The sequence below is a fragment of the Syngnathus leptorhynchus genome, unplaced genomic scaffold (assembly GCF_054491065.1).
Source record: "Syngnathus leptorhynchus isolate UIUO unplaced genomic scaffold, UIUO_Slep HiC_scaffold_123, whole genome shotgun sequence".
In the NCBI taxonomy this organism is placed as follows: domain Eukaryota; kingdom Metazoa; phylum Chordata; class Actinopteri; order Syngnathiformes; family Syngnathidae; genus Syngnathus; species Syngnathus leptorhynchus.
Window position 1 is genome coordinate 124889 of NW_028232090.1, and position 14124 is coordinate 139012.

The following is a 14124-nucleotide window of genomic DNA, read 5'->3' on the forward strand; positions in this document are numbered from 1 at the left end:
CACTGTGTTTATTATTTAAGTCAACGAAGATGCGGGTTAACTTATCTGGATGTTTTGGATAGCTACACGACAGACCCCCTACACAATGATGCAATGGTTACCTCCTTTGTTCGAAAATCACGTGGGGCTCGGCGAGTGTGCGGGGGTCAGACATCGTGTTCTTTGCATAAGTTTAAAAAATGTCATTGTACGTAGTCACGTTAATGTTTTTTATAAAACTCTTTTTATTCAATAAAACATCTTTAAAAAGAGAGTTACAGAGTCAAGTGTGTTTTTATGCTAACATATACAATATACGTTTTTTTTTATTTCACCATACATCAAATTTCTCATATTTAATAACTAACCCATTTTTGAGCCATTGCGGCTTGCTTTCTTTTTTTTTTCTTAATGTTTTTTGCGTTTGCATTTTTAGCTTGGGAAACGTCTTCATCTTCAGCTCTAGCGTATTTTAAACGTTTAAAGTCAGAACGTGCCAAAGGGTTGGAAATGCTTGATTCCGGTAAATTAAGACGGGTTAATGTTTCCAAAAATTCACTCCAGCCTATAGGAGGACCGCCTACTTTCTTACCGCTCACGACGAGCTTTTTTATCAAATCGGTCATATGAGATCCTCTGATAAGATTTCCATTAAATATAAATTCGCCCCGAGGCGTCCATCCTATATCGTTCGATGCTAATTTTCTCAACACGTATGCGGCGTTTCGATGATGTCGTGATCCTATAGCGTCGAGAATCCCTGTCCATTCCTCCGTTTGCACCTGTTGCGTAGTTTTCATCCCCGGCGGGTCCTCGTGCACCTGTTCTCTCGTCTCCATCTCCGTCAGCTCCGTGGCGTTGTTGTTGTTGTTCTGATTGGGAGGGGTGGCGTGTTCTATCTGATCTTGCGATACGTTCAGTGTGATGGGGGCACTCTCCTCATTCTTTTGTTTTAATAATCCTCTGTAACGTTGCATTAGGCTTTGATACATTTTGATTTTTTCGTATTGATTTAAATTTTTATTTTCCAACACCTGTTTCATCTGCCGATCTAAATCCCGTTCAGCTGTATCGAGGATGTTTGGCTGCGCTCGAGTCATCCTGTCTAGTTGGTATGGGGAGACGAGGTACAATTTATTCGCCGTTTTCAAACTCATTTTTTTTTAATTTATTTATTTATGAGGCCTCCGATGACGCTTCCGAGTACAGGAGCAAAAGCAGCCAGCAACGGGAAAATGAAACCACCTTTTTGAACCAATACAGCTCTTTTCTTCTTTAAAGTATTTTTTTTATCGGCTAGAAATCGAATATTCCTTTTTTGTTTTTTAAGTTTTTTGTATTGTTTCGAATTTAGAGGTATGTGGCCTTTTAGGAGATTTAAAGCAATCTCACATAGCGCTTTTAGTAAACTGGCAGGAGCTCTGAGGAGTAAATGTTTGCGTTCGCCCGGCTTGCAGGTAAAGAGAGTCTTAAGTAACGCCGCATTTCTTTTTAACAGTTTAGACATTGTTTTTATTGCTTAGGAATATAAACAGTAGGCCATTGATTGTGTAGTATGCCTGTGCGCAGTCTGTATTGTTCTGGACACGTAGGCGTCAAATCAACCAGTAAATAGCCGTACGGATCCCTCGTCGCATCTTCAAAACATTCCAGAAAGAACTTCCGGTTGTTGGGGCAGATTTGATTAGCCAGAACAGTTACCTGCAATTTATCGCGTGGATTTTTGAACAAAACTAGATAATTACTGTTTAGGCTTATAGTACGGCTAAATTTACCCTGGTGGAAGATGTTCTGCGTTAACATGATGACGCTTAGATTCATATGATGCCTATATTGTGTAAAAATTCGAACCACTTCCTGATTGTCTGAGGCTTGAAAGATGACATCGTCCAATATCAGCAGATGGTTTTGCTGCGGGGGGAACAACTTTTCATCGTCAAAAGATTCAGGCAATCCTTTGATAAATACAATATTTTTATTCATACTTTTGACTTCATCATACAAAGGTTGGGCCGAAGTATAAACCCATACAATATTATGAGGCTTTTGTCTCATGACATGATCTGTGTGTTCTAAAACATTTTTCACCAGAAAAGTCTTGCCACATCCACTAGGGCCACTAATTATACAGGCAAAAGGTAGTTCTAATCTAGGATCAAATTCAATTTGGTTCAAAGACATTTTTACACATGGAAAACAAAAAAAAAATGTTAAAACCCAAAAGGCAACGTCTGACCTCGCCCGACTAGGCGTCTCTTATCGTACACGACCCTCAGTCTCTTATTGAATGAGGCATTCTTTAATCGGAAGCCTTTTTTATCACGTACAATGACGTGTTGCGGGGTAGAGAGCACGTCCGAGCACGCGCCTTGGTTGTTGATGTACCCCTGAACCAGATCAAGCATGCTATCGAAATTGATGTTTTGCCCGCTTTCATGTGTTTGGGTGATACCTTTGACCTTCATCACGACACGTCCACTGTTTCTCAGTTTGTATGCGTAGGTCTTGGGGCCTGCGGAGACAAAATCTACAATGCTGTCGTTGGAAAGCTCGTCTGTCAAATCACCCAGATAGTCTCCCAGAGGCAGAACGCTTTCACCGGGCAAAGCTGTATAGATAATACTGTCCGTATCAGTGTACAAAACCCGGTTCTGTAGCATTTCCAAATAGCCGTACATTTTCAAACGAGCGTACGCCGTTGTAAAACACGCCGCAGCCACATTTGTAGTTTTCGTCAATGGTTTCTCAGTGTTTGTTCGAAAACAATACTGCACCATCGCTCGTTTTTTGTTGAGAAAGTGGATAAATGTCACGTCATACAGACCTGAAAAAAGCAGTTCGAGAAAATCCTTAGTTTTTGTCACAATCTTTGTGCTTGGCATGTTCTCACGCTGCGCCAACTTACCCCAGAGATTGTTCAGACATAGTTTTGAAACTTGCCTTTTTCCAGGATTCACTCTAATTTTGGAAGGATCTAGTTGAATATTTTGATGCGTCTTATAATCCTCGATATACTGGTTTCTATCAGCCTGATTGATGACATGTGCGGGGTACCCTGAAGATTCCTGTTTACCTTTCAAAAAAGTCCTCATATAGTCGGTAAAAATGGCGTCACTCTTTCGACTGTAATGCCATACCTCGGAAATATTCACAACGGTGTAACCGAGGTCGAGAGCCTTGGCGAATTCAGGGGTTGTCCAGACACCCGTTAATGACCTTTGCTCATCAGTGTGCGCACAGGCTGTATTTTGATTGTTGGCATCGCCACAGGTGCGACATAATGTGAATAGCAGTTTACCTTTAGGTGATTTGTAGGGCAAAACAGGAAAATATAACCCCCTCGGTGGGTTAACTGTAGCGCTGATGAAGCCGAAATACATCCTGGGGTCCTTGAAGTCATTGTGGAAGATTTCAGGATGATCAATGGGGTAGAGACAGGTGCTATTGATAAATGGATACAGCGACGTGACATCAACATAAAGCACACGTTCGTTAGGTTTTGGGGTATATCTTAAAACAAACGCGTTTGTCCGCCCCCCGAACAAAGCTTGTCTAGGCTTTAGCGGTGATGGGAATTTAGCTTTTTTGATGAATTCGCCCGTCGCCGCGTCTAACTTTTTCATTCGCAACCATTCGTGCTCCCACATAATTACAAGTTGCAAATTCGGTTTAAGACGTAGTTCTCGAATTTTCTTTTGGGTGGCATCGAACCTTTCCTGAAAGGGGCGTTTTGTCGTCGGACATATTTTAGCAAGATCGAAGCATTCTGAACAACCGTGGTGATAGCATCCAAAATATTCATACACTATACGCACACCTCCAACCTCTCTATAACCGTCTACAAAGAAGTTGTCTATTTTGACTTCCCCGCCGTTTAAAGCGTGTCTGATGTGAACATTTTGACTGTGCATGACCCACAGCAAATATTGGATAGCGTCTTGCGAGAAAGCTTTATATTGGTTCGTGTAGTTGTCTGCAGGTGTAATGGCCAGTGTTTGAGGCTTCAGGAATCTTGTGCGGAACACACTCATGCAGGCTGAGGCGATTGTCACAGCGTTGAAGGGGTCACAACCTGTAGCTTCGAAAAACTCACCCCTAAATGTCTCACCACCCTGGAATAACAAGTTCACGTCATTCTTACAGTAGGCTACAGCCTGCTGGGCAAAATCAAACGACCCCATACTGTTTTTGTCATACCATTCGTAGAACTTTGCACGCTCTGAGGGGGCCAGGCGTTCAACATCGTAAGACGAAGGCTCGGGATAAGACCCTACATAATTCAGATGAGCCAACGAGCTGAATTTGTGTGGAAAGTACCCCTTTGATTTGTCTTCAAACCCTAGGGCCTTTGGGATCGCACTTAGCGCCATGGTCAGAAATGAGAGCGAGTCTATGTATCGCGATTTCAAATCAACATCCACAAAAGAGAGAACCTTACTCCCTTGCATTATAATGTCAAATTTGACACCCAGATCGATCATTCTGTTGAGTAAAATGTAGGAATCAAAACCTCTAGCATTATGTGCTACAAAAGTCGAACCTTTGAAACGAGGGTTTCTGAAAAAACTAACAAAACCGTCGACACAATCGGTACCAAACCAATGCTTCTCCATACTATTCGATTTACAACAAACAAGAAAGGGTTTGAGTGACCCGTCTTCATCTACATAGGTTTCAAAATCGTAGTATATTACATTTCTACAAGGAGGCTGTGCTTTTAGAGGTTGGATGTAACACAGATGAGGATCAAGCATTGTATCTCCCCTCAAGTCGTCACCGCACACAGCACATTTTTTAGCGAGGCAGTGATGCTTGACACGACTAGCACCTGGTTTCACATAATATTGCAAGCCGCATTGCATGCATTTTTTATATGTGTCACAGTTAGTTTTGAGGATGTCTGACCTTCTCGCCTTGCGCGGCTCTTTATGTTTGATAAAACACTCGTCATTATAACAAGTCTTATTACAATCAGGACAGATTACACGTTTAAAGGGTAGCTGTTTACATCTCGCATCAAGACACACGTGACAGTGCCCCGGGCACCGATGCTGCTCCCAATTCTCGTGACCTTTGAAGCAGTGTCTACAGAAATATGTATGACCTACAAACCCCTCAATGGATTTAACGCCGTAGAAATGATTCTCTAGTAAAAGGATAAACAAAATATCATCGGCTGATTTGGGGTAGCGAGTCTCAAAAAAAGTCATAGGACGGCAGTCGGCTTTTCTGTACATTACAACTATCTTTCTTTTGAGGGCTTTCTCGAATTTGTGTACATCAGCCAGACTTACAGCTGTGTGACAGTTCAAACCTACACTCTCTTGTAAGAGCCGAGCCTGCTGTGTGGCCTGCTTTGTTGTTAGCGAGCTGTTTAGCAGATGTGCTAACGCGAGAGCAAAGCATAGATTGTTGTCTTTGTTAAGAGTCATGTACAAATGTCGTTTTTTTCTCTTTAATATTTCTACATTAGTGGATTGTATCAGTTTGCGACGCATACCTCCACGCAAAGGCTTGAATATTTGTACCACTAATTCTAAACCTTCATCGAGCATAAGTTCTGTGTTAGACTGTGCTAAACGCTCTAGCATACTTTGTACATGCTCCCTCATAGAGTCTATATCAGTCATTTGTTGGTAGGTATGTTCTCTTTCGTCACCACCCCCCACAATCTCAATCTGAATTGCATCCCCCGTTTGTGCAATGTCATCTACCTCCTCCAAAACACCTTCGATGTTATTTTCGATATGCATGTAAAAAGAAGCAAAATCCCTGCTACCCGATTGCATGGGGGGATTTATACGTCTCCGCACTTCAACATTATTGAAATGGGGTCTGTTAACTACAGCCGAGCCACCTTGTTGAACACGGCTTAGAGGCTGAGAGGTAGCGACAGGTTCCGAGCCTGCGGGTTGAACACGACTCAGCGGCTGAGAGGTAGCGTCAGGTTGCTGAAACGCCGTATGTTGAGACGGCGCTATGTCGCCCTCAATTTGATGATCAATTATTACAGCGCAGTTGTTAGGCTGTTGGCGAGTTTGTAGGCACGGCGCTATGTCGCTACCATCAATACACGCCAAGGGTTCAACGCACATGTCATCAATTATTTCATCATTCAACACAGACTGATTATCGTGAGTCGGGTCAGGCGCCTGTACATTTAACTCGTTGATAATGTCAATCAGTTGAGCCGGTATGTTAGGACTGAGACAACGTACACTCTCATACGTGTGGTTATTTAATTCAGTTATCAAGTTTAACAATTGTGAAGAAATGTGTGTAGGACTTTGGCTACCTTCATTGACACTTTGATTATTAAGACCCTCTACCACACTTTGTAAATGATTAGGCACATCGGGGCTGAGGGCACTCTGCTCACCCGATACCACCGCATTTACACCCTCTAGAGCAGATAGCAGGTGTGATGTTAATTCTGATATTTGACTCCTATACGCACCATCCGATAACATTTCAATATCGTTGTTAATTGTCAAGATTTGTTGATCTAGTTCAGGGGTATCACAAAATCTCTGCCTTGTACCTGATTCATGATTTGTTTCATCGGTTTCAAAATCTATTTCAACAATGCTTGCTATGACGTCTGCCTCAGTTGGCGTGAGTTTAGGGTCAGACATTGCCTTTTTATTTTAAACTATCGATGTTTCAATTGCAGATGTCAATGTCTGTATTACTTTGAGACAAGAGCGAAGTTGCTGTCTGTAAATACATTCACCGTCACACGCATGAGACCTTGAATCTTTCAGACGCCTCTCTCTCACACGGAAGGATGGGTGGGGGTTGTGTGTGAGCCTGCTCCTTCTTCGACCCCTCCTACTCCGAGTCATCTGACGCCTCGAAGGTTGAGCAGCCTGTGGTTGGCTGTCAATAGCGCCTGAAGTATACAGAAGAAACAATGTTATAACATAAATATATGATAGAAAAAATAATATATATATATATATACATATAAAACAAAATTCGACATACCTTCAATTTCTTTTAACGATTCGCGAGTTTGGTTCAACTCCTCGTACTTAATATTCGCAAGCTCTGCGTCCGTCACGTGACCCGCTGACACGTCATCCGCTTTTTGAGCAAAGAGCCGATTCTGTCGGTCTTCAAATGCTCTTAAAAGATGCGGAGCTGAGCCCTCGTCAGACGATTCTCCCAACACATCCGACACGTTTGAAGCAGGCTCTTTGTAACCTTCGCGACCTGTGTCACCCAGACCGTTTTTCTGGATGTCTTGCTCCGCTGCACCTACCAGATCTAACATACATACATAAGTTAAACATTTTAAGATCAACGTATTAATATTAACTAACATAAATGAATGTGTGATTCACCGTAATCCGTCTGCGTTAAGTAGACTCCACTGAAGTCATCATTTAACCGCGCTTTTTTTTGTTGAGAAAAACAATAACATCACATTTCTGATGGAGAAAATAACAGAATAATGTAAACACATAATAAAACTCACGAGCATTGTGGACGTCCGCATAGACGATAATATCTATGTACAAAAAAAAAACATACGTCATAAATACAATCGCATTATAACAGAATAGTTTATTTTTAGGAGAAAAAAAAACAACCTACCTTTCACCATTGCTTTTAAAAGATCCGCAGAGCGTAGAGACCGACTTGAGGTGGTTTGAGCTTTGTAAAGGCCTTTTCTGACTGTTTAAACACTTGCACATCTATATATCCAGATACTTTCCCGCCCTAAAGAACATTCTGACCTGAAGACCCCTAACCCTAACCCCCACCCCATTTTTAAACTCCATTTTCTCCTCCATACACAAAATTGGACTGAGGACCAGCTAATTTCATCCCTCGGAAGGTAAGATTCATTTTTTTTCACCTCATACTATTATTAAAAGCTTTTTTAAACTGAAACATAGCACCAAAAATAATTTAACTCAGCCACATACACACACATCCCACAGATACACGCGGCGAGGTCATAAAGCAGGGTCATACACCCCCCAACAATCTTAAGACCCCAAAACATGTACAGACATATTCCCACCATCAAATAATTTAACTCAGCCACATACACACACATACAACCCAGATACAGACACACGCCGTAAAGAGCCGCGCAAGGTGAGAAGGTCAGACACCCCCAACAATCTTAAGACCCTAAACATCTACAGACATATTCACACCACCAAAAAATAAACAAAACAAGATTTACAGATGATCTAACACATATGTTCAGACTTACCACCATCCAAAAAACAAAACAAAACAAGATTTACACTCATCCTGAGATAAATACACTTACACACCTTAGCACTCTTATCTCAGGATGAAAGTGAATGAAACACTTAAACACCCCCTACAGGACGAGGGAGGAAGCAGCAGCTCATAACATTTTTGACTTTCAACCACACACACACCACACACACATCCCACACCAAACCCTAACCCAACCCATAATTCAACATTTAAATAAATAACAACCTAACCCTATAACCTATGACCTCCCTATGACCTCCATAAACTCTATGACCTCAATAACTCTTTTTAAAAAAAAAAAAAAAAAAAAAAAAAAAAATATTTAATACTTTTTTATTAAGGTCATAAATCAATACTCCATCAAACTTTGTCATAATATCCACCTACCATTCTCTCCCGTCACTCTGGTTAAAGTGTTATGAAAAAAAAGGCTGTTGGGGGCTAGGGAGTATCGAGTTGATCATTATACATGAAGAAATAACCAATTTCATCGTTTGGTTTATGTTTTACACGCGTTTTAAATTTTATTGCCGAAATCGCTTTTTCTCGCCGAGATAAGCACGTTTTCTGAAATGCCGCTCTCCCGTCACTCTGGTTAAAGTGTTATGAAAAAAAAGGCTGTTGGGGGCTAGGGAGTATCGAGTTGATCATTATACATGAAGAAATAACCAATTTCATCGTTTGGTTTATGTTTTACACGCGTTTTAAATTTTATTGCCGAAATCGCTTTTTCTCGCCGAGATAAGCACGTTTTCTGAAATGCCGCTCTCCCGTCACTCTGGTTAAAGTGTTATGAAAAAAAAAGGCAGTTGGGGGCTAGGGAGTATCGAGTTGATCATTATACATGAAGAAATAACCAATTTCATCGTTTGGTTTATGTTTTACACGCGTTTTAAATTTTATTGCCGAAATCGCTTTTTCTCGCCGAGATAAGCACGTTTTCTGAAATGGCGCTCTCCCGTCACTCTGGTTAAAGTGTTATGAAAAAAAAGGCTGTTGGGGGCTAGGGAGTATCGAGTTGATCATTATACATGAAGAAATAACCAATTTCATCGTTTGGTTTATGTTTTACACGCGTTTTAAATTTTATTGCCGAAATCGCTTTTTCTCGCCGAGATAAGCACGTTTTCTGAAATGCCGCTCTCCCGTCACTCCGGTTAAAGTGTTATGAAAAAAAAGGCTGTTGGGGGCTAGGGAGTATCGAGTTGATCATTATACATGAAGAAATAACCAATTTCATCGTTTGGTTTATGTTTTACACGCGTTTTAAATTTTATTGCCGAAATCGCTTTTTCTCACCGAGATAAGCACGTTTTCTGAAATGCCGCTCTCCCGTCACTCTGGTTAAAGTGTTATGAAAAAAAAGGCTGTTGGGGGCTAGGGAGTATCGAGTTGATCATTATACATGAAGAAATAACCAATTTCATCGTTTGGTTTATGTTTTACACGCGTTTTAAATTTTATTGCCGAAATCGCTTTTTCTCGCCGAGATAAGCACGTTTTCTGAAATGCCGCTCTCCCGTCACTCTGGTTAAAGTGTTATAAAAAAAAGGCTGTTGGGGGCTAGGGAGTATCGAGTTGATCATTATACATGAAGAAATAACCAATTTCATCGTTTGGTTTATGTTTTACACGCGTTTTAAATTTTATTGCCGAAATCGCTTTTTCTCGCCGAGATAAGCACGTTTTCTGAAATGCCGCTCTCCCGTCACTCTGGTTAAAGTGTTATGAAAAAAAAGGCTGTTGGGGGCTAGGGAGTATCGAGTTGATCATTATACATGAAGAAATAACCAATTTCATCGTTTGGTTTATGTTTTACACGCGTTTTAAATTTTATTGCCGAAATCGCTTTTTCTCGCCGAGATAAGCACGTTTTCTGAAATGCCGCTCTCCCGTCACTCTGGTTAAAGTGTTATGAAAAAAAAGGCTGTTGGGGGCTAGGGAGTATCGAGTTGATCATTATACATGAAGAAATAACCAATTTCATCGTTTGGTTTATGTTTTACACGCGTTTTAAATTTTATTGCCGAAATCGCTTTTTCTCGCCGAGATAAGCACGTTTTCTGAAATGCCGCTCTCCCGTCACTCTGGTTAAAGTGTTATGAAAAAAAAGGCTGTTGGGGGCTAGGGAGTATCGAGTTGATCATTATACATGAAGAAATAACCAATTTCATCGTTTGGTTTATGTTTTACACGCGTTTTAAATTTTATTGCCGAAATCGCTTTTTCTCGCCGAGATAAGCACGTTTTCTGAAATGCCGCTCTCCCGTCACTCTGGTTAAAGTGTTATGAAAAAAAAGGCTGTTGGGGGCTAGGGAGTATCGAGTTGATCATTATACATGAAGAAATAACCAATTTCATCGTTTGGTTTATGTTTTACACGCGTTTTAAATTTTATTGCCGAAATCGCTTTTTCTCGCCGAGATAAGCACGTTTTCTGAAATGCCGCTCTCCCGTCACTCTGGTTAAAGTGTTATGAAAAAAAAGGCAGTTGGGGGCTAGGGAGTATCGAGTTGATCATTATACATGAAGAAATAACCAATTTCATCGTTTGGTTTATGTTTTACACGCGTTTTAAATTTTATTGCCGAAATCGCTTTTTCTCGCCGAGATAAGCACGTTTTCTGAAATGGCGCTCTCCCGTCACTCTGGTTAAAGTGTTATGAAAAAAAAGGCTGTTGGGGGCTAGGGAGTATCGAGTTGATCATTATACATGAAGAAATAACCAATTTCATCGTTTGGTTTATGTTTTACACGCGTTTTAAATTTTATTGCCGAAATCGCTTTTTCTCGCCGAGATAAGCACGTTTTCTGATATGCCGCTCTCCCGTCACTCTGGTTAAAGTGTTATGAAAAAAAAGGCTGTTGGGGGCTAGGGAGTATCGAGTTGATCATTATACATGAAGAAATAACCAATTTCATCGTTTGGTTTATGTTTTACACGCGTTTTAAATTTTATTGCCGAAATCGCTTTTTCTCGCCGAGATAAGCACGTTTTCTGAAATGCCGCTCTCCCGTCACTCTGGTTAAAGTGTTATGAAAAAAAAGGCTGTTGGGGGCTAGGGAGTATCGAGTTGATCATTATACATGAAGAAATAACCAATTTCATCGTTTGGTTTATGTTTTACACGCGTTTTAAATTTTATTGCCGAAATCGCTTTTTCTCGCCGAGATAAGCACGTTTTCTGAAATGCCGCTCTCCCGTCACTCTGGTTAAAGTGTTATAAAAAAAAGGCTGTTGGGGGCTAGGGAGTATCGAGTTGATCATTATACATGAAGAAATAACCAATTTCATCGTTTGGTTTATGTTTTACACGCGTTTTAAATTTTATTGCCGAAATCGCTTTTTCTCGCCGAGATAAGCACGTTTTCTGAAATGCCGCTCTCCCGTCACTCTGGTTAAAGTGTTATGAAAAAAAAGGCTGTTGGGGGCTAGGGAGTATCGAGTTGATCATTATAAATGAAGAAATAACCAATTTCATCGTTTGGTTTATGTTTTACACGCGTTTTAAATTTTATTGCCGAAATCGCTTTTTCTCGCCGAGATAAGCACGTTTTCTGAAATGCCGCTCTCCCGTCACTCTGGTTAAAGTGTTATGAAAAAAAAGGCTGTTGGGGGCTAGGGAGTATCGAGTTGATCATTATACATGAAGAAATAACCAATTTCATCGTTTGGTTTATGTTTTACACGCGTTTTAAATTTTATTGCCGAAATCGCTTTTTCTCGCCGAGATAAGCACGTTTTCTGAAATGCCGCTCTCCCGTCACTCTGGTTAAAGTGTTATGAAAAAAAAGGCTGTTGGGGGCTAGGGAGTATCGAGTTGATCATTATACATGAAGAAATAACCAATTTCATCGTTTGGTTTATGTTTTACACGCGTTTTAAATTTTATTGCCGAAATCGCTTTTTCTCGCCGAGATAAGCACGTTTTCTGAAATGCCGCTCTCCCGTCACTCTGGTTAAAGTGTTATGAAAAAAAAGGCTGTTGGGGGCTAGGGAGTATCGAGTTGATCATTATACATGAAGAAATAACCAATTTCATCGTTTGGTTTATGTTTTACACGCGTTTTAAATTTTATTGCCGAAATCGCTTTTTCTCGCCGAGATAAGCACGTTTTCTGAAATGCCGCTCTCCCGTCACTCTGGTTAAAGTGTTATGAAAAAAAAGGCTGTTGGGGGCTAGGGAGTATCGAGTTGATCATTATACATGAAGAAATAACCAATTTCATCGTTTGGTTTATGTTTTACACGCGTTTTAAATTTTATTGCCGAAATCGCTTTTTCTCGCCGAGATAAGCACGTTTTCTGAAATGCCGCTCTCCCGTCACTCTGGTTAAAGTGTTATGAAAAAAAAGGCTGTTGGGGGCTAGGGAGTATCGAGTTGATCATTATACATGAAGAAATAACCAATTTCATCGTTTGGTTTATGTTTTACACGCGTTTTAAATTTTATTGCCGAAATCGCTTTTTCTCGCCGAGATAAGCACGTTTTCTGAAATGCCGCTCTCCCGTCACTCTGGTTAAAGTGTTATGAAAAAAAAGGCTGTTGGGGGCTAGGGAGTATCGAGTTGATCATTATACATGAAGAAATAACCAATTTCATCGTTTGGTTTATGTTTTACACGCGTTTTAAATTTTATTGCCGAAATCGCTTTTTCTCGCCGAGATAAGCACGTTTTCTGAAATGCCGCTCTCCCGTCACTCTGGTTAAAGTGTTATGAAAAAAAAGGCTGTTGGGGGCTAGGGAGTATCGAGTTGATCATTATACATGAAGAAATAACCAATTTCATCGTTTGGTTTATGTTTTACACGCGTTTTAAATTTTATTGCCGAAATCGCTTTTTCTCGCCGAGATAAGCACGTTTTCTGAAATGCCGCTCTCCCGTCACTCTGGTTAAAGTGTTATGAAAAAAAAGGCTGTTGGGGGCTAGGGAGTATCGAGTTGATCATTATACATGAAGAAATAACCAATTTCATCGTTTGGTTTATGTTTTACACGCGTTTTAAATTTTATTGCCGAAATCTGCTTTTTCTCGCCGAGATAAGCACGTTTTCTGAAATGCCGCTCTCCCGTCACTCTGGTTAAAGTGTTATGAAAAAAAAGGCTGTTGGGGGCTAGGGAGTATCGAGTTGATCATTATACATGAAGAAATAACCAATTTCATCGTTTGGTTTATGTTTTACACGCGTTTTAAATTTTATTGCCGAAATCGCTTTTTCTCGCCGAGATAAGCACGTTTTCTGAAATGCCGCTCTCCCGTCACTCTGGTTAAAGTGTTATGAAAAAAAAGGCTGTTGGGGGCTAGGGAGTATCGAGTTGATCATTATACATGAAGAAATAACCAATTTCATCGTTTGGTTTATGTTTTACACGCGTTTTAAATTTTATTGCCGAAATCGCTTTTTCTCGCCGAGATAAGCACGTTTTCTGAAATGCCGCTCTCCCGTCACTCTGGTTAAAGTGTTATGAAAAAAAAGGCTGTTGGGGGCTAGGGAGTATCGAGTTGATCATTATACATGAAGAAATAACCAATTTCATCGTTTGGTTTATGTTTTACACGCGTTTTAAATTTTATTGCCGAAATCGCTTTTTCTCGCCGAGATAAGCACGTTTTCTGAAATGCCGCTCTCCCGTCACTCTGGTTAAAGTGTTATGAAAAAAAAGGCTGTTGGGGGCTAGGGAGTATCGAGTTGATCATTATACATGAAGAAATAACCAATTTCATCGTTTGGTTTATGTTTTACACGCGTTTTAAATTTTATTGCCGAAATCGCTTTTTCTCGCCGAGATAAGCACGTTTTCTGAAATGCCGCTCTCCCGTCACTCTGGTTAAAGTGTTATGAAAAAAAAGGCTGTTGGGGGCTAGGGAGTATCGAGTTGATCATTATACATGAAGAAA

At 40.5% G+C, this 14124-nt stretch overlaps 1 protein-coding gene across 5 annotated transcripts; it reads right to left on the reverse strand.

Moving 5' to 3' along the window:
- Positions 1 to 922: 922 nt before the first annotated feature.
- On the reverse strand, positions 923 to 8497 carry LOC147037746 (uncharacterized). 5 transcript variants are annotated; one of them, XM_085905109.1, is made up of 5 exons: positions 7579 to 8497; positions 7460 to 7492; positions 7326 to 7376; positions 6967 to 7248; positions 923 to 6871 (listed from the first exon to the last, which is right to left on the reverse strand). In XM_085905109.1, exon 5 carries the CDS (start codon positions 6612 to 6614, stop codon positions 2190 to 2192), a length of 4425 nt encoding a protein of 1474 aa, XP_085761235.1. In that variant the 5' UTR covers positions 6615 to 6871; positions 6967 to 7248; positions 7326 to 7376; positions 7460 to 7492; positions 7579 to 8497; the 3' UTR covers positions 923 to 2189. The 5 variants fall into 5 exon arrangements, with proteins under 5 accessions (XP_085761235.1, XP_085761237.1, XP_085761236.1 ...); XM_085905113.1 differs by having other exon boundaries at positions 4206 to 6871; XM_085905111.1 differs by having other exon boundaries at positions 7326 to 7492.
- Between the last annotated feature and the right edge of the window lie 5627 nt (positions 8498 to 14124).